The sequence below is a fragment of the Terrapene carolina genome, unplaced genomic scaffold, assembly GCF_002925995.2.
Source record: "Terrapene carolina triunguis isolate 2854851 unplaced genomic scaffold, T_m_triunguis-2.0 Scaffold85, whole genome shotgun sequence".
Lineage (NCBI taxonomy): Eukaryota > Metazoa > Chordata > Testudines > Emydidae > Terrapene > Terrapene triunguis.
Genome location: NW_020664436.1, coordinates 41,831,527 through 41,852,487, shown reverse-complemented (window position 1 = coordinate 41,852,487; position 20,961 = coordinate 41,831,527). Strand labels below are relative to the sequence as shown.

The window sequence follows — 20,961 nt, the reverse complement described above, 5'->3', positions numbered from 1 at the left end:
ACAGGGTGCTGGAGTCCTGAGCTGGCAGGGAAAACAGGAGCAGGGGCAGTCTTGGCACATCGGGTGGCAGCTCCCAAGGGGGTTTCTGTGATCCAACCCGTCACACCTAGCATATATCCAAGGACATTAGGTTACTGTTTCTTTTAATAAGGAAGTTGATAGGCCCTGTTCCAGGAAGCTCAAGGTCAGACACGTTGGAGATAAACTGCTATGCCTGTAGTTTATTCTTCCTATTACTCTGTTACTGAAAAGATGTGATATGTTGTGCATCCACGTAGCATGCTGTTTTAGGAGATTGGATTCTAAATCCAACAGCAGGTGTGGCACTGAAGGTTTAGGAAGGTGGTTATGCCAATGGTTAGGACAGTATTTATATACTCTGCAGTCCTATAATTTCTTTATTATATGGTTGTTTGCATTTGCTAAACTACTGATTCTTTTTTAGCAGTAGTGAAAAATTCCCTCTGTTTTATTTTTTTTCTTACATTGCCAAAATAGGTTGTTCTGTTAATTCATAGTTAAGGGATCTGCAGAGTAGAGGGAATAAAATTCAAACACAGATGCCTATAGCTTCAGTGATTTCTCCTATTATTGGAATACTTTGTTTAAAGTGTAACGCCAACAGACCTCGGTCATCGGCAGGTGGGATCAAACCTGGGGCCTCTGGCGCTGCATGAGCCTCTACCGCATGAGCTAAAAGCCAACTGGCCCTTAGCTAAGGCTGTAGAGCAGACTCATTTAACTCTCTCTAAGTGGTCTCGGTGCCACTAGATGGGACAGAACACCACACCCAGGCGGTGTGGGGGTTACAAAAGCACTCTTTTTAAAAAATGAACTTTTAATTCTTTTAAAAGCCTGAATTTAAAGCAGTTTTAAAAAAAAAAAATCCCATGTGTAAATTCCTTCCAAGGCTTATGCCTATGCAACCGTTTCTCTTCAATGAATGTATGAAGCTATGGAACTGCCCGCTGAAAGCCATTGAAAGCACCATGACAGTGATGTATTGCTGTGCAAAATGCAAAAGTACGGTGTAATCTCGTCTTTCCTTACGCAACAAGTGTGTCCATTATATTTTCTCTTAGCTCAATAATTTAAGCCCAATTTAAAAATTCTGGTCTCAAAATCTTAGAGGTTCAAGAAAAAGAAACAGGGGGATCATGACTGAGGCACTTTGGGTATTTCTCCACTGCAGTTAAAAACCTGTGGCTGGTCCGTGCCACCTGACTCGGGCTCACGGGGCTCAGGCTAAGGGTCTGTTTATTTGTGGTACAGACATTCAGGCCAAGCTCTTAGACCCTCCCACCTTGCAGGGTCTTAGAGCCCAGGCTCCTGCCCAACCCTGAATGTCTGCACCACAATCAAACAGCCCAAGCCCTGTGAGCCTGCATCAGCTGGCACGGACCAGCCACAGGTTTTTAATCTCAGTGTAGACATATCCTTAACAGCCTGTGTCTCTTGGAAAGATACCCAAGTGCCTAATTCACTTTTGAAAATGGGACTTAAGCACTTTTGAAAATATTACCCATTGAGAATATTGTTGCAGAAAGAATCTGCCATAATAGAGGTTTGAGCATTAGCCTGCTAAACCCAGGGTTGCTTTAAACCCAGGGTTGTGAGTTCAATTTGTGAGGGGGCCATTTAGGGAACTGGGGTAAAAATCTGTCTGGGGATTGGTCCTGCTTTGAGCAAAGGGTTGGACTAGATGATCTCCTGAGGTCCCTTCCAACCCTAATATTCTATGAATAGGTGCATGCCATGGCATATTGAGGGCATTGTAATTGACACTGTGAATTTACAGCAGTTCCAAGAAAACTGGTATATCAAAACAGAGCCTGTTAGTACAAACTAAGCCTTCTAAACGACCTATCCCACTGTAAGAAAGAGGAACTGGTATCGTCTGTGGATGTACATTGTTATGCCCCTCCTATGCCCTGAGTAACAAAGGCCCTGCGTTTACAGTAAATAGGGTGGATGGGGGGGGGGGTCTTTTCTTTGTATTACAGTTGATTCCTAGTAATAAATAATAATCTGTTAGGAAGATAAAGCTGAAGAAGAAACGGCCTAGATAGGCACAGATTGGTTGAACTTTCCTTTGTTTTCCGGTGGTAGATCTTTTGCCTTGTTGTACAGCTCACTAGTTTCCTGTTTCCCCCACACAGGAGCACATGCCCACTTTTCTATTCAATGGTTATGAAGATCTGGACACTTTCAAACTGCTGGAGGAGGAAGATTTGGATGAGCTGAATATCCGAGACCCTGAGCACAGAGCTGTTCTCCTCACAGCTGTGGAGCTTTTACAGGAATATGATAGTAAGTGGGTTTTGGCTTTTTACCAGTGCCCTGCTGAGGGCTCTTTTGACCACTTCTGGGAGAGGAAACTAGTTGAGGGAATCTGTTGATATTGTCTAATGTAATCTAGGCATTTCTGTGGTGCCTATGTTAAATAACTAGGCTTCTAGGGAATTGCAGATGGTTTTACATTTGCATTGCACTCCACCACAGTTATTTATTTTCCTGTAAAATCTTCTGTCCTGTGTGTGTGTGTGTGTGTGTGTGTGTAACTTTTAAGAGAAAAAATACATCAGCTAAGCTTGAATAGTCAGGGTTCTAGTCATAGAACAATATGGGGCTCATTCATCTGGAAATCAAGTGTTGCTAACACAGCCAGTGGGTCCAATATTGTTGCTAAGAGATTTGTGCTGTAGGTTTACACTTTCACAAACGGTGCCATTTCTCCCTTCTCCTCGGACCTCTCCTTGTACCGTTTGCAATTAGTCTACACTATTTTCACAGAGCCATCCTTAACTTTTCTGTCATTCCCCAGGAATAAATTCAAATTACAAACTTTAGGCTTTTTTCCTTTCTGGTTTGGGGTATTTTTGTCACCTAATATGATTTTTACCTCATTGTTTACAAGATTGATTTAGTATGTTCACTTTTTTTGCAGTAATAGTTTTTTATAGTGACCTTCCACTTTGGCTTTAAAATGTAAGGCATTATTTGGAGGGGGGTTGAAGAGAATGAATTCCTCTTGCGTGTGATGTGGGTGGACAAGAAGTGGAGTGGGAAAGAGACAGCTGGAGCCTGTGTGAGCAGCAGCTTCTGTGTCTGCTCCATAATTACATTTTTTTCATGCTCTGAGAATAGGCATCAGACTAGCAGTTTCTGGCTTTTGTTGAAGAACATAACACAACACAACATAAACAGCAGCTGTGCATCAGGCAATTGGTGGTTTGATTTCTCCAGTCCTGAATTTAGTTTCTGTACAAAACAGTTTGACCAAACTCTAAGGTCCAATTCCTGGATTCCAGCACACAGCCTGATTCCCCCTGCTGGGAGTGCTGGGGATAGTCACAGAGCCAGGGAGGAAGGAATTCTTACCACTAGTTTCCCACTCACTCTCTGCCCCATTATGGGGAAGAATTACTAGTAATTCCATCTGATCCTTCCCCTGGCTTCCCTCTGCAGGATAGGTCAGCTATTTGATCAAAGGCTTTTGACACTATCCCATTAAACAAGTCCCTGCTGCACTTTCTTTTATTCATGTCACTGTTCTCACACTTGTAACTTTAGCGCCCTCGTGGCCAAGATGGAGTCTGCTCTGCAGGCAGCTCTGGCCAAGAGAAGGCGCGCACAGGAATGCAGCAGGAAAAATCCCTTCTACCCCAGGGGCATCTGTTCCAAACCCCCCAGAGTGGACACCCACCCACAGGAAAAGTACAATGGATATAAAAAAGGGAAATATTTATTTACAGAGGGATGAGAGGAGAAAAACAACAAGGGGAAATATAGGGGGAGCAGTAGAACAGGGTTGCATCCAAACCAAGGCCCCATGGGCCCAGTGGTAGCACAGGCTGAAAGGGCAGACACCGAGCAATGTGTCTGCACACAGAGTTCAGGAGTCCTGAGCAAAGTTCTAGTCTAGTGGTGAGTCTTGGGTGCTCCTGGTCGCCTTCAGCGCCAGTGAACTTTCCCCAACAAACCTCTCCGGTGCCCTCTTCTGCCGCTCTCTGCAAACCACACAGAGCGACCACCTCCCCACTTAACTAGTTAGCAGCCTCCCTCCTTGTTCCCAGTGCAGAGTCATAAACCCCAGTACTCACAGCCCCATGCAGCTCTGGGCAGCTGTGATACTGGGTCTAGATCCAGCCTGTCATTCTCGGGTGATTATTCCCCATTGTGATTACTTTCCACAGAGCCTTATCCCCTCCTAATGCTCAGATATCTGGGCTGACGCAGTGGGTGCTAGTAAGTGTTTGGGGAGGAGAGGAAGTGGTTAGCCCAAGAACCTGCACCAGATTCCGTGTGTAATGGCCTTTATTTCATTGTGCGCTCTCACCTCCTCCAGGTAACAGCGACCAGTCGGGGTCTCAGGAGAAACTTCTCATAGAAGGCCAGGGACTGAGCAGATGCTCCCCCCGGGATTCTGGCTGCTATGAAAGCAGTGAAAACCTGGAGAATGGTAATGAGAGCAAAAAGAATCACTGACATGCCCAGCCTGTGTGTGCAGATGACTTTTGCATCCTTTCTGCTTCCATGCTCCAGCTAAAAGCGGAGCTGCTTCATACTTGGCTTTCTCACTCCCTCATCCTCGCTCTCTCTCTTTTCCTGAGCCATTGATTTTTGTTATTGTTGGTGTTGCTGCTTTCTAGCACTGACAGAGGACATAGGATTACAAAAGAAAAGCAGATGATCTGGAGATTGTGTTCTGAGAAAACCAGGCCGCCTCCTTCCCCCTCCCCACCCTATCTTCCTCCTGCTCCATCTCCTGTTGTAGTCTTGAGACTGGTTCTCATATTCATAGTTCTTGTTAAGGGAGTATTGGCAATGGGGAACTCCCTTCACTTCTCATTGGGGCTTTGGAGGACTTATTCACAGCCTTAACAAAAAAACAACCTTTGGAAATGAATGTTCTCTATTTTGGGCAGTGGTTTTGTGTGTTTGCTCGAGATGCATGTTGCATCCTCCTGCCGTCAAAGGGGCCTGTTGTTGAGATGTTAGAGCATTTGCATGAACCTCAGCAAGTCAATTGAATCCAAATGTGGGCAAGATGGGAGAGCAAGAACCACCTACTATGTAGACTCCCAGTTATCCTGGCTTGTGACGCTGGGAGATGGTGACTGAATGGCAAGGCAGATCTCAGTGGAGGCTACAGTCCCATGTTTAGAAGAAGACAAACAGTTGTATGAACGAGGGTGGTTTGTTGTATAAAAAGATGTAAAATTGTTATCCGTTAAATTGCTTTTGATCAATTGAGTTTGGTGATGTCACTCCAGACATCCGAGTTCTGGTTCTGCCTCCATCTGCCGGGCTTTATCACCAATGGCCGGTGCAAATGGGAAACCAAGAATGCGGTTCAAAAGACCCTATTCCCCCTTTTAGGTAGCTGTGGCTGCAGCTCCTTCTTCCAGCTGTTGAGGGGGTGGGGGTAGAAGGTCTTTCCCTGAGTCAGTGTCTCCTCTGTTAATGTACCATTTGAAGATACTCATGTAGGGAACACAAATCACCATATGCTAGGAACCCAAGTGCATCAACTCCCTAATGCACTAAACTCCACAGGCCTCAGAGAGCAAGAGATCAGAATTGTCTCCTGAACTTGAGCCTCCTGCACTACATCGTTATTGTCACTTGACCAAAGCAGCTCGACCTCTCTGATTTAATTCCCTTGCAGAGGTGGGTGCTTTTGATGACTGTATTTCAAATGTGACTGAAATCTGTATATTGTGCTAAAGAAAGAAAAATGAATATTACTTTACATATGTTTCTAAAAAAAATGTAAAAATTACATAGCCTATATTTGATTTTCTTTCCCTTATATTCATAAGAGGTCTCCTAATGAAGGCTTTAGCATTAGGGTTAAATTGCTGCCTGTACATTTTCTTTAGTTTAATAAAATCTTTGCAAAGCAATTGTCATTGCCTGCCTGCTTTCCGAATGCTTGCTTTTATGTTTAAACTAATATTTCTATCTAAGGTTTCCAGAACTGAGATCACTAATGCTTTGTATTGCTGTTCAACTTTGGCTTGCTGCACTTTTATACCATTTCTACATACTAGTGCATTCAGTGCTTGCTTTGAGAAACTGTTCCGGGTGTAACATCTGTACTGGATTCATTCTCCTTGTGGCGAAAGGATTCTGTCAAAGTTGGTTGGTCTGAAGAGTGTCCCGTGTTCTTTGCAAAGTCCACAGACCATCATTGTTTATATGCTTCTTGTTTCCAAAATACATTCTTCAGTTGCCTCTTTTCTGTTAAAGTGAGGAAAACCAGCAGCCCAGTACAAGCACATAATGAACAACCAGACAATCATCATCTGCTTTTCTCACAGAGAGGGGAAATGCATTCTGAGAAGGAAGCAGGTTCTCAGATGGGGGATAGTTACTTTTTCTAATGACAAGAACAGACCCCTGTTATGGGTGGATATCAATCCTCCTGGCATCAATTCCAAGTTTTCAGAGAATCTATTACAATTTGAACACAAACCCCTGTTTGCTACATACTATATCAGTAGGTGCAGAATTGTTTGTCTGTTTTAGGTACCTTGTATGGCAGGCCCCCATGACAGAAGCATCTGAGCACCTCACACTTTTTAATGTATTTATCTTTATAACACGTCTATGAAGTGGAGAAATACTGTTTCCCCCATCTATAAAATGGGGATCTGAGCCACAGAGATATGAAGTGTCTTGCCTGTGGTCACACAGGAAGAATTTGGTGGAGCAGGGACTTAAACTCAGATCTCCTAAATCCCAGGCTAGAACCCTAACCACTGGATCATCCTTCCTCTCTAAGTAAACACAAGAAGAAATGACAAGGCAGGTAGCCATGTCACTTTGTTTAATACTGTATTTATACCAGTTGACACGGTCATTGACGAGAGAAGAAGCCATGACTGTTTGTTGTGCCAACCATCACATCTTTGTTGTGTCAGTAAAAATGTAAAAACCCAAGGAAATGTAACCACAGAAAACAAAGCCAAAGTTAAATTAATGAAATCTGGAGTTAGGGCAGACAGGCCATCCTTAACTGACCTTGTTCTGTGTGGTTTTGAGTATTCGCCTCTGCAGGGTGATTTTCCTCAAAATAAAGATTGGAGAAGGGTTGAAAATCTGCTGCTGTAGCCTCCCCCCCCCCAAAAAAAAAATTTCCCCCCAGATACCATTGCACGTCTATCCTCTGACATTCTTCCTGGTACATACAGCTTTCTGAGCACTTCTTTTTGAGGAAGAAGATATAGAGTCAAAGACTCATTTATGTTCTAATTCCAGGAAGTAGCACAGGGAGCCTGGGCACTGCTGTCCCAAACAGGAAATACTGAACCGCAATCTAGAAGGGGAATTGGCCTGTGTAAAGTAGTCCTATAGCCTGAGTTTACAGCCTCAGATTCGTCTCCTAAAATGGAAACATACATAAAGCTTCGAGACTCTACCATACAGTCGGAGGAAGGGCAACACCTAAAGACTACCTGTATCACTCACTGCAGTTTTCCCAGATACCTAAATCTTTCTGAACACATTTAGCCCAACAGTGCAGAGATGATGCTGCCAATCGATAGCACTGAAAAGGATTATGAAAGGTGTCAGGCTGCTTAATAACAACAAGGCTCATAAGAATGAATTAATACTAACAATATTGACCCTAAAAATGGTCAATTTAGAAATCACTGGTTACACAGTCACTTTGAACTTTAAAAATGCGATAATACTGGCAAATGTTGGGCTAGATTCTGAAAAGCTGGTGTAAATTAGGAGGAATATAATAGCTCCATAGGAGTTCCTCCTGATTTACCCGATTGTAACAGACACAATCTTGCCCGTTGTCTTCCATCCAAGTAATGACTCTGCTACCTTTCTCAGAGAAGTGCACCATTTGGGGATATCTCTTAAAACAATTTTGAAGCTGAGTGCCATTTTATTAATTAATATGTCGAATAGTTTTGTGTTGGGTTATTTTCTTCATGGGCAAACTCCTTCTAGAGCTGGTTTTATTCCTGTTAGCAACTGGGTCCGTCTCCTGCAAGTTGTTCTGCAGGAATGCTAGGGTCTGCCTGTGCAGAACAGCTTAAGAATCTGCTGCTACATACATTTGAAACTTTTTTGTTCTTTCTCTTGTTTTCCTTGCCATTCTGCCCCTTGCTTTCCCTCCTCCATTCTCAAATGCCTTGTTTTGCACAGTCATGCTCCTTAGTGTATTCTTCCTAACTGCTAACAAAGTGAAGTTAATAAATACCCTTTAACGCATCTGCACCTGCAAGGACTAACTTGTGCAGTAATCGTGTACCATTTTTCTTTGAAGGAAGGAACAAGGGTGCAGGGACCAGGTTGTGGTGTTGTAGTAAAAACAAGTCACTGGCTAGACAATACTTCAGAACCAAAAGAAGTTGTATGGGTTTTGATGTGTAAACTTCACAGCAAGCCTAGACAGTAAAATGAATTACAATCGGAGCTGTAAACATACAGGCAGATAAAAAACTAAACAGAAAAGCACATTCCTTTCCCCACCCCTGGATGAAAGGCTAGATTCCAACATGCTGCCACGGAGGTACGGGCACTGAATGAGGAGTACATCATTTTCTGACACACTTTCAGAAACAGATGGAGCAGCCCTTGTGACGTAACATTAAGTCCCGTTTTGGAGGGAGGTTTCCTGTATTTCTACTGAAATGTTGCAACTTCCTGAAATGATGCCATGTTTTGTAAGTTGCCTGATGAGGCGCAGGCGAGAGAGTGTAAGAAACAAATTTTCCTCTTAGATTAAATTAATTGTTTCTTTGCACGTGTGGAGTTTTGGAGACATGGTGTCCTGCCATTAATTCATAGATTCATAGATTCTAGGACTGGAAGGGACCTCGAGAGGTCATCGAGTCCAGTCCCCTGCCCGCATGGCAGGACCAAATACCATCTAGCAGGCACATGAAATGTATTAGGATTCAGATCCAAAGCAATCACTATGCATTATTCAGAAGTCTTAGTATCTTCCAGAATGCTCAGAATGCAAGTTGTATTGAAAGGAATTATCCATCGCTTAAAAGTAGTACACTTTAAATCTGAATGAAACTCAATTCTAAAATCTCTGAATGTAGCCTCCTTTTAGGTAGCAATTAGTTGGCTAATACCACTGACTCTGGTGCCATTTAGCTGAAATTGGTTTTTCTCTAGATTGAGGAACAGCTTTCAAACATCAGTTTTTGCACCTGCACTGACATTAGAAAATTCAGTTCTGCCTTTAAAAATATTAAGGTGTCCTGGTCACTCAGAAAGGAACTATACAGTATGTGCTGTCACTCTGGGTTGTTACCTGCTTTGAGGGGATTTCACCATTCTGATCAAACGCCTAAGCATCATTTGAGAATGACCTTGCATCTGTCATCCATGAAAAATAAATCAAGATCTGTCCCTGCACTTTTCAGTCACGAAAATTTGATTGATTTTTACCCTTGTTAGTTGTGCAGTGCAACTCTGACAAAAATATGCAAAAACTTTGCATAAAACCTCTGGCTTATGTTATTTCAGTTGAGTTTGGCCTAATCAAGACGCGATGACCAGTCTAGTTGCCTTTCATTATGCCCCTTGACAAAGCTACATCCAGGCCTAAAAAGACTCCTTTCAAATAACTGAAAGATAGGTAAGGTTGAAAGTGGGTGTTCAGTGTGAAGATTCACTCTAAAAAGGCATTAAGGGCATAAAGGCAGTGATCCCAAGTCAAATTTGTGTCTTGCACAAATATAACAAGTTAATCTGTCATCCTTGATAATGCTTCCTGGGATCTGAAAGTCAGGCTTGGTTCTTTGCTAATCACACACCATCAGTGCAACTCCACTGTGCAAGGGCTCGATCCTGAAAGGTGCTGAGCACTCTGCAAGGCACTTATGCAAATCCTTAATGTTAATTCCCATGGATCTACTCATGTGCTTCAAGTTAAGCACAGTGTTTAAGTACTTAGCTCAGGGGTCGGCAACGTTTGGCACGCGGCTCGCCAGTGTAAGCACTCTGGCGGGCCGGGCCAGTTTTATTTACCTGCTGACGCGGCAGGTTTGGCCGATCGCAGCCCCCACTGGCCGCGGTTCACCGTCCCGGACCAATGGGGGCGGCGAGAAGTGGCGCGGGCGAGCGATGTGTTGGCCGCAGCTTCTTGCCGCCCCCATTGGCCCGGGGACGGTGAACCGCAGCCAGTGGAGGCCGCGATCGGCCGAACCTGCTGCGTCAGCAGGTAAATAAAACTGGCCCGGCCCGCCAGGGTGCTTACCCTGGCGAGCTGCGTGCCGAACGTTGCCGACCCCTGACTTAGCTAGATCCAAATCTATATTAATTTGAAGCACATGAATAGCCCCAGGGGAATTAACACTTTGCATAAGTGTTTTGCAGATTGGGGCCCACGTGCTCAGCACTTTGCAGGATTGAGCCCTCAGTGTGTCCTGCGCTAATGCAGACACCCAGTGAAGGCTAATGAATGGTATTGCACAAATGTAACTGGAGGGCACAGTTTGGTCTGTGGAATTTATATTACTGACCATGAAGTATGAGAGAGAAAGAACCCAGCCTGACAGTCAGATCTAAGACTGAGCCTGCAGGACTGGAGGTTTGAAAAATCCAACTTTTAACTGTAAACTGAGCAATTTTCATATGGAAGCCACTGAGGAACAATAAACCAGGATGCCCACAATGTCATTCTCACAGAATTATTTTTTGGAGTAGAAACACTTTAAACCAGCAAGCAATCGTTGGGACATGATGAGGTAGCTATTCATGAGATTGGACAGCTGACCAAACACAGCAAGGATGGGAACAACTAGTCTCTACTCTCCTTATTTGATATTTGGGTTAGTCGATTAAATAGTTTTGTTTTTTTTAATAGTGTCCTCATTCCAGGCTGAGCTGGTGCACCATCTCACAAGTGGGTGTGGTGTTGAAGGTGGGATCTTATTTGATTTTTTTCCCCTTCACACAGGGTTGCAACAAGTCCATAGAGACTGTTAGATGCTAAAGAGCCTGCCCCCACCCACCCCAGTGCAGGGTCTCTCTTATTAACAGAAAAGCTAATGCAGACCATGAACAAAACTTTCACCTCAACCTCTCAGCTGAGTGACTGTCATTCTTTGTCCATCTGTTCCCCCACCTGAGTCCAGTGCTCACTTCCACTCTGGCTCCTCCCCAGGGGTTCTCTCAGTTCTAGGCTCTGCCCCTGCTGTTAGGCTCTTTGCCCCTATCGAGTAAGATCCTTCTCTGGAGTCAGGGGTCCAGAGACGTCTGTCCATTGCAACTCTTCTCCAGGGACAGCAGGTGATCCTGGCCAGGCTGGGCTTCTAGACAGTGTCTGATTGAGACCAGGGGATGCCCGCTGACTGCAGCTCTCTGTCTAGGAGGCTCCCCTCTCTTGGATCACCATTCTGGTGGGTTCCCCAAAGAGCTAGCCCTCTAGGCTCCCTGCTCAGGTGTCTCCTGGGAGCTTGTCACCACCGGAGCTTCCTGTCTCCTTTTGCAACTCCCCTCTAACTGAGGTTGGGTGTCCTTTATTAGATCCAGGTGCTTGTTTACTAATCAGCCACTTGGGGGAGTCAGTTGCTCCCTAGGGGGGGCCTTCCCAAGGCAGTTATGGGCAGACAGCCCTAACTCCCCATAAAAGGGAGCTGCCCCATAACAAATAGTGAATGGGCAGAGTAAAAAAGACCCCAAGTTGCTGATTTGCCAAGTTCCATCTGGAGAAAAAAAGAAACACATATTATGTATTTTGTACTAGTTTAGCACATAGATTAAAAAAATACCCATGAGGGTTGAAGATATAGGGCCAGAGGCTTGGCTGGTGTAAATTTGCAGAGCTCCACTAAGTCAATGTTGCTATGCCAGTTTATACCAGTTGGGTGTCTTGCTCATCGTGGCTCTGATATTTTTTTCTTTTGTAGTGTGCTTTTTCCCGTTTGCTCACACAATGGCTGATTATGTCACCCTGTCTTGGACAAAACTCACACTGTCACCATTGGCAGTTTTGCTGTAAGGACTGTAGGATTTAGTTCAAAGTTTTTACCATTTAACAGGAAAAATGACTGTTATGCATGCTTTGATCATTTCCAGTTGGACTAGGGTAACTCTAGATAAAGGTACACCTTAAACCCATTTGGAAAGTGCAGAATGCAGCAGCCTCCTAACCAAGCAGTATTTCCCATTATTACTGTGTGTCTTGATTTGCACTGGATCTCAAGATGTTGATTCTAAAAAGACTTAAATAGATATGGGTCTTGAATACCTTAGAGACCTGACTCCCCCACCCCTTTGTATGATTTTTACCATAGAGGCAACCAGCTGATACACTTCAGACACCTTGTTTAAACAGGAGACTTAGAGTTCACAATGACTGGGTCTTCAACCTTTTGAAAGACCACCCAATCTCATCTATCCTAGCCCAGATATGGGGGACCTGCTGGAAACATAATTTGTGGGAAGGTTTTGGGTTCCTGATTGGAGCTGAATATGGAGCATTTTGCTTTCATAATGGGAGGTTTTTAATGGCCTTCTGGATCCAGCCCCTGGAAAGTCTGTACAGCACCCAAAAGATTGAATGTATGTTTATAGGGCGATAGATGTACAAAGTCCATTATGTACGTGGGCTTTTCTGTTTTTCTAAGTAGTAAAAATCACCAGTTCAGGATATCTAAAATGATCCAAACAATCATTCATTAACTGCCCTACATTTTACTGTGCTCCTAGCCTTATTTTTAAAAAAACAACTTTAAAAAAAGAGGCTGCATCTCTTAGTAAGATCTACAGAGCTTCTTGTCATCTCCATCAACCAATCCATGAGCCATGCCTGTTATGGAAAATGCAAAACATGCTCTTATAAAATAATCTTGTCTCAAACAGTGAACATAAAATACTAGTATACCACCTGGTCTTTCCACTCGAGGAGGACATTCTGATTTAAGACTAATGCTAAGGTTAGTCCATTTGAAACACTTCTCCCTTTCATAATATAAGACACATTTCTCTGATAAAATTCTTCAACTGCTAAACACAGCCCTGGAAAGAGGCTAGTGCAATAGCAGTCCCAAAACAATTCAAACTGCCTCATGGTTTCCCTTTGTAAACAGGTCACTGCACATTTAAACCGTGAGATAATAGGATGGCAAGTCTGTCATAATTCTAGTTAATAAACATTATCTCAAAAGAAATACAACATTAAGGGATAAAAATCCATTCTTCAAGAGTGAGTTCTCAAGCATAATTAGAAACCAAATAATTATTGACCTAATGTAGCCACAAACATGCACAAACTGTCTGATTTTATAAGTTATTTCTCTGTAGAGGTCAAATCTGTTACCATAATGTATAGGCTGTAGCTACACCAAGAAAAGGTGTATTAAGCCAGCTGGACCATGTCATCTTTGCAAATTTGGGTAAAGACTAGAATTTATCTTAAATTTATCTCACTACTTAGGGATATTAAGCAGCTCTTCTAAGTCAAACTAGAAGCTCTCAAATGAGTCTGGGCAGAACTGTACTGAAGTGCAGCATAGGCAGAGACACCAGAAAAAAGGGACAAGACATAGACATGTCTTCAGTTACCAATGAAGAATCCTTGTGTTTCAAAGGCATTTAGTGGTGATGCAGGTTCCTGGCAGTGCTTCTTTTGTACATTTCTCCTCCAATGATTTGTAATGTCTTTTGTTCTTAGGCAAGACTCGGAGGACCTGTCTGTTGCCCACAAAGTCAGCCAGTGAGCACTGCTTTAACAGAAACCAACTGCCAAGTTATCCAACTCTGCCTTTGACTAAATCGATAGAAGCTCTCCAGCAAGGAAAGAAGGAAATCCGGTTGAGTTGCTTTCATCATGCTCCCAAGAGCTGCATCAAGCCTTCAAGCATCACAGGTTTGAAGAAGAACCGCAGAAGTTTACCAGCAGCTGTCTGCCGGAGCTGTGAGACTCTGGATGGCACCCAGAATGTGGCCAAGTGGCCAAGATCTCATTCACTGGATGACCTCCAAGGAGAATCCAGCACTGACCTACCGAACACTAGTAAGAAAGTAGATTCTTTCCCTCAGGATGCACTGGATGTAGCAAAAAAGACAACTGGGTCCGTCCTGAAGCCTAAGGTTCCTGGGGGTGGCATGAGGGCAGAAGAGAATCTACCTAAGCAAAGTAAAGGAACTGCTGACTCTCAGAAGGGAAAAGCTAGGAAATTGGACTGCTCAGTAACAGAGACTTCATGTGGGACTCCTACTCAGTACCTGCTTAAACGCTGGGAGGCTCAGCCTACTTCAGTTACACACAACGTAACAAGGACACCTCTGGAAAATCATCATAAAAGCAGTCATGACCTTGAAAGGGCTAATAACTCTCCAGTCCTCAAGGAAGGTCTCAAAGCTGAGGTAAAGGGCGTGAGCGAGGCAAGAATTCAGTCAAAAAATCCTTCACAGCCACCACCAGTCCCTGCCAAAAAAAGCCGAGAACGCCTTTCTAATGGACTATATCATCCCCCTCTGACCCTAAGTGGAGCCCTTTCAAGTCCAGATGCACCATGTTTGCCAGTAAAAAGGGCCAGTCCATCCAGCCCCATTGATTGCCGTGTAGTACCTGCCTGTAGACCCTCTTCTGAGCAGCCCAGTACCCCACCAAGCACACTGCCCCCTTGGCTAGCTGAGCTTTCTGAGACTGCTAGCATTCAGCAACATGTGGTAAAGCTAGGCCCTGCTTTAGCCAGGAAAGTCTCTTGTACTAGAGGACTGGATCTGGAAATGTTGATAGAAAACAAGTTGCAGTCTGAAGAGATTGATCTCACAGAGGAACCATATTCAGACAAGGTGAGAAGGGACTAATGTCTCAACATTTTAACTCTGGTCTTTATAACAGCTCACTTTTCACTGTATCTGGTGCATTATTTGTCTGCTATAAATCATTGGAAAAGATGGAAATATCTTTCAGGCGCCCTGTTGTTAGTCTGACAGTCCGTTCTGTGTATATCAGGCCTCACACCCAAAGGCAGCCTTTCAATACCAGTAAAGTAAATAGCTGTTTGGGGCCTTGCTGCTTTGAACTAGGGTGACCAGATGAGAGGAAGAAAATATCGGGACACATGGGGGAGGGGGGTCGCCGGCGGAGCAAAAAAAAACCAAAACACCGGAGTGCGTCCCCACCGATGCGTCCCGACAAACAACTAAATATCGGGACAGTCCCGATTTATCAGGACGTCTGGTCACCCTACTTTGAACTCTGCATTTCCTGCAAGCTCTGCTACTTCCAGCATGGGTTTGTCTTCTCCAACTATACGGTTTGAGAGAGAATAGAACCACATACCTCCCTACTCTTCAGCAAGAGGGCTTAACGAGGAGGCAACTCCTGGAAATGGGAATCTGGGCATGAGTTTGGGATCCAGGCTGACCCTGATTACTCCATAGCCATTCCTTTGAAAGACAGCACAGGTCCGCCCATTTATTCTGTCCTTCCTTTCTCACACCAGTGATGCTTCTCAGAACTAAGGTGGGTTCAGAGACCTTCGCTGGAATTTGTAGAAGGGTTCAGCACCCAATGTGCTGAGCTATTGAAAATGGAGCCATAAGCGTAGCAGTGGGAGCTGCTGGGTGCTGAGCACTTTGGGAAAATATCACCTGTAAATAGGTGCCTAAATGAGAACTGAGCTCCTTTGAAAATCAGGACCTCATCTCACTTTGAGGAGTGGGTGGAGCCAGCTTAATCACCCAGTGTTGCTGACTTACCATTAATTACATAACCAGCAACAGGCATTAGCTATTAGTCAGCTTGCTTTGATGTCCACTTTTTTCTGACCAAAAACCTTGCAATTACCCTTTAAGGGAACAAAAGTTTGGGAGAAATACATGTATACACACACTTCAAATGAGTGCTGATTCTGAGCAGGGAAACTGATCAGTTGAGGTTCATTGTTCATGCTGGATGAAGTGCAACAAGGATACAAAGAGAATAAATGGTGAAAGTCAATCCGATTAAATGCTTTGTGTTTTAATGATGTAAGGCAACGATGTGCCACCCTAAGTGCGTCTAACTGCGGAAGTTGCAGGGACAGACCCTAATCTTGCGATAGTGCTTTGATACTCCACTGATATGTGACAGCACTTTGTCATCGTAGTGCAGCAGCTGCATGAGTTGATGCAATGAAAGGGTATGATGAAAAGACAGTTTCATCTCCCATTCTCTCCACATGTTCCTGGCTGCTGGGAGGGAAGAGGTGTTTCCCACTCCACTCTTGCCTAGTGCGGGGCTGAAATGGAGCAGAGTTTGTCCTACACAGACTGCGTTTGCACTCTGCCTTACTGTATCACACCTAGCACAATGGGGCCTGGTCCAGGATTGCAGCTCCAAGAAGCTACCTTAATACAAATAATATTAATATTGAACAGCCACATCTAGCTTAGTGTAAACTAGATTCCACACACAGGACCATATCCTCAAGTATGCCTCACCTTCTACCCAATGCACTCAGGGGGAGGGACATAGATGACTTCCTGCCTCCTCTCCATCCTCTTCCCCCCACCCCCCATTCTCAGAGCTGCTCTAATTTGCACTGGATATTAAAGGTAATTTATGAACGTATTCTTGCTACCCTGTTGTTTAAATGATTCAGTGATACATCTGAAAGCCCGTATGAAGTTACTACTTCTCTGGCATAATGGCTAGGGATGAGGAGGGATCTCTTATTGACTGGAATATCAGTCCCCAAACTGGAGGGAAGTGCATATGAATCTGTTTATGTGAAGAATAGAAATATAATTGTAAAGAGGTCAAAAAAACACCAAAGGTTTTGGGAGGGTATAAAATATATACTGCATAAGGGCAAAAGCCAACTTCTAATGGGGGTTAGGAAGAAATGTTCCTTCGCATAGGCTACCCCAGAATTGCCTATTTGACTCATTGTTGGAAACAGGATACTGGACTAGATCAACCACTGGTCTGACAATTCCTATGTTCCTAATGCAACACTAACTCTGATCATTATCTCCAGAGGACCCCTAAATCTGTCAGACATCTTCCAAATTGTACAAGTCAAGAACCAGAAAATCCATAGTGATCAGATCAATTTTCTCCAGCCTTGATGACAGTCGTTTTCTGACTAAGCCAAAGAATAACAAAATATCTAGTAAAATTTCTGAATGGCAAAACGTGTGCTGCCCTACAACTTGTCAGAGGCAGATTTCACTGGTGGAACTATTTGATGGCACAGAGAGACTTTCGATAAAATGTGGCCCTGTTTGAAGTCCAGGGGATTTTTGCTCTTAACTTCAGTAGAGCCAGAATTTCACCCTTTGAGGATGTATAATGGTAAAGGCTTTATGGACCAGTGTCCCAAACGCTCCTCTGTAGGTATTGTTGACACTAAATGAAACCCCATTCTTTGTGACTCTCAGAGAAATCTAAAGCTCCCCTTGTCATGTTGTGTTTGATGTTTGTATAGAAATCTTTTGTTGATTTGTATTGCTTCTGGGTTTTTTTTACCTTCCCTCTTCCTTCCTCCTGCGTGGCTGGATGGCAATTTGCAGCATGGTCGCTGTGGGATTCCTGAAGCTTTGGTGCAGAGATACTCTGAAGACCTAGAGCAGCCTGAAAAGGATGTTGCTACAAACATGGACCAAATCCGGGTGAAGCAGTTGAGGAAGCAGCACCGCATGGCAGTGAGTGTCTCTGTATACCACGTTCTTTGCTTATAAATACATAGTTAATTGAATGATGGTGAAGGGTACTGGATTCATCGCCTGGGAGACTGAAATCCTGTCTATGTTCGCAGAGACACAGCACAGGTAGCAGCAGAGCATACCACCCCTCACCCCTCCCTCCCTCTGTGCTGGAGGGGAACTACTTCTACTATTGAGAGTGGAGTTGAGTCGCCCTGCCCATTCAGTCTTGGGCATCTCTGATGAGAGCAACAAATATAATAAAAGGTTTAGAAAACCTGATGTAAGAGGAAAGATTAAAAAAAAATACTGGGCAGGTTTAGTCTTGAGAAAAGAAGACTAAGCGGGGACCTGTTAAGTCTTCAAATATGTTAAGGGCTGTTATAAAAAGAAAGGGGATCAATGTTCCCCATACTTGCTGAAGGTAGGACAAGAAGTAATGGGTTTAATCTGCAGCAAGGGAGATTTAGTTTAGAAAGGAAAACCTTTTTAACTATAGGCATAGTTAAGTTCTGGAACAGGCTTCCAAGGGAGGTTCTGGAATCCCTGTCACTGGAGGTTCTTAAGAACAGATTAAACAAACATGTCAGAAATGGTCTAGATATACTTGGTCTTACCTCAGATTGAGGGGACAGACTTCTCAAGGTCTCTTCCAGCCCTATATTTCTACGACCAGCTACTAACAGCATATTGGGAACCAGTTAAAAAGAGTAGAATGGGTGGTCAGCAAATGACTTTCTCATTGCCTAACACACACAGGAGAAATAGCTATCAAGGTCTGAAACATTCCTTTTCTAAAACTATCAAATTCTTACCGCCTGGGAGGTGCAGAGGAAGATTGAGAGTAAACTAAGCAGTCAAAAGGTTACTTTTTTTTTTCTCTGTCTCTATCCAGATTCCGAGCGGAGGGCTCACTGAAATCTGCCGAAAACCTGTATCCCCTGGACATATCACATCTATAACTGACTGGCTGGTTTCTATTGGCCTGCCTATGTATTCTAGCTCACTCACAGAAGCAGGATTCAACACGCTAAGCAAAGTGCCTTCTCTGTCACAAACTTGCCTTCAAGAAGCTGGCATCACAGAGGAGAGGCACATAAGCAAGCTCCTGGCAGCAGCAAGACTCTTCAAACCCCTCAATCCAGAGGCAATTTAACATGCTCTGGAATGTGGCACTGCCTGAGACCCCGCTGCTTCTTACTGCACCAGTTTTGCCCTAATTTCTCCACACAGCAAATGGGATCAAGCAAGTGGATCCCAGGGATAGGCAAATAAACTCCTCAGAGGATCTTCCTTTTTTCTGTCTTTAGCAACTAAAGGAGAAAAGAAGCAACTGCCAGGTAACAGAAGTGTGGTACTTCCTTAGTCCTCAACAACAACGTATTTTTAGTTCTGAAAGTGCACAGGGCTAGCCTGTGGTTAGACAGCACCCCATGTGACCATTAAGCTAAGGGACCCTTGCACACTCTCCACAAGTTTGTGACAGCTACACCCGCTGTCAGCCCTGTTTCTGTTGCAAGGTCTCTATGAATAGAAGGCCTTTTGTAAAGCTGGGTCCCAGTTACCTAGAGTCAGCCCTGAAAGCCACGTACAAGCCAAGGTGCAGCTCACCGGCAAAAGCTGTTTAGCAAATCTTCTTGGGTTTTTTGTTTGCTTGTTTTGTTTGTTTTAGCAATCAAATGCTAAATACATACCCTTTTTTGTCATCCTCTCTGTTGCTTGGTATAGTTCCTGTAGACCACAGAGCCTTTAGCTAGGCCAGAATAATGGATTGGAATTAGTTTACAATATTGACCATTCCGGTTGTTCCAGTACAACTAACCTAACAGAGTCCAAAACTCCTTTTGTGTATAGAATTGGGGTCATTTTTGTAACTGCTTTCTCGCAACCAGCTTTTTTTACTTGCCTTAAAATCAGCTTGTCAGCAGTTATCTAGTGTTCACTTATCTGTATCCAACCTTGCTTCATCCTGTCGTCGTTCCATGGCACTTAGGGTGATTTTCAGTTAAAGTAACTTCTATAGATTGTCTCGTAACATCTTCTGTTTGTAGAGGTGCTTTTGCAAATGCAGAGTTTCCATTGTCAGGCTAACTGTTCGCAGCGGTCTGCATTTGCTGCTGTTATTAAAATGTTCAAAGTTATCTTGCCTTGTATATATGTAACTGCTTTTCATTTTAATCATATTTTTATGTACTGTGTTATACTGTCAATCATTATACTGCAGCTTTGACTTGGTATCCTGACCATATCAATTCAAAACATTGGTTTCTTCAAATGAAAGGTTGCCCTGGGGAAATAAAATGCACCGAAGAAGCAAACTGTGTCCCATAGAAAGTATCAGAGCAGTAATTTCACTGCCTGGGGGAAAAAAAACTCAGAGTCTTATGAATTATGCTGTAATTTTACAAAACTTGATGTCCCCCAGTATCGAGTGTTTGAAATATCTTCTCTTCAGAAGAAAGTGTCGTTCTGAAATGCTGGACAAACCATTTTTTGTCCATAAAATAATGATCCTATTTTCTGTCTAACCCACTGTAAAATCTCCGCTGTGGACACTAACAGATTTTATTTTTGTACATGGGCACTCATTTTATATACCAAATACAAATCACCATGAATAGCATTAATTAGATTTTTTCTTTGGTGTCTATATCCTATGTATTTTTCTTTAACTTACAGTAGTGGAAACTCTTCATTGTAGACAGAGTAGGCTTTCCTTTGGCAGGTGACTTGAAAGATGTAGTCTAGTGATCTGAGCACAGGCCTAGAAATCTGTTTCTATTACCAGCCCTGCCACTAGCTTGCCAGGTGAATTCAGGCAAGTCACTTCCCCTCTCTGAGATTCAATTATTCCACTCATAAAACGAGGATAATGATGCTTACTCATCCTGATAAAGTGCATTCAGATTGATGAATGAAGTGCTGAGAGTGCACTATTATTATTGCCTACCCTAAATCAGGTACGCTGTAAATTTTACCTATGGTGATAATCTAGCTCTGAGTGTAATATTAGGTGTCAGTTTTATTTACCTAATTGCAGTTGTCACCAGCCTCTGTTATTTTTATCACCTCTGCCCTAAATTCTGCCATCAGAATTAAAGACCCCAATGTGTACAGCATAACTAATTCACTTCCTCATATCATCTGAAATTGTTCTGGATCCAGAGCTCCTCTGGATTTTGTCTAAAACCTTATTAGTGCTTTTCTCTGGGGAACTGGAGAACTAGTAAGCTCTAGTGCAGGGGTCGGCAACCTTTCAGAAGTGGTGTGCCGAGTGTTCATTTATTCACTGTAATTTAAGGTTTCGTGTGCCAGTCATACATTTTAACG

At 43.5% G+C, this 20,961-nt stretch overlaps 1 protein-coding gene across 3 annotated transcripts in view; it reads left to right on the top strand.

Moving 5' to 3' along the window:
* SASH1 (SAM and SH3 domain containing 1) overlaps positions 1-19,948 on the top strand; it is a 164,636-nt gene extending 144,688 nt beyond the window's left edge. For all 3 annotated transcript variants that reach the window (XM_026649769.2, XM_026649772.2, XM_026649770.2), the window contains 5 exons: positions 2,160-2,310; positions 4,349-4,462; positions 13,664-14,790; positions 17,500-17,631; positions 18,527-19,948. In XM_026649769.2, the coding sequence (XP_026505554.1) occupies positions 2,160-2,310; positions 4,349-4,462; positions 13,664-14,790; positions 17,500-17,631; positions 18,527-18,787 (1,785 nt within the window). In that variant the 3' untranslated portion in view covers positions 18,788-19,948. The remainder of the gene's footprint in view (positions 1-2,159; positions 2,311-4,348; positions 4,463-13,663; positions 14,791-17,499; positions 17,632-18,526) is intronic.
* Positions 19,949-20,961: the final 1,013 nt, after the last annotated feature.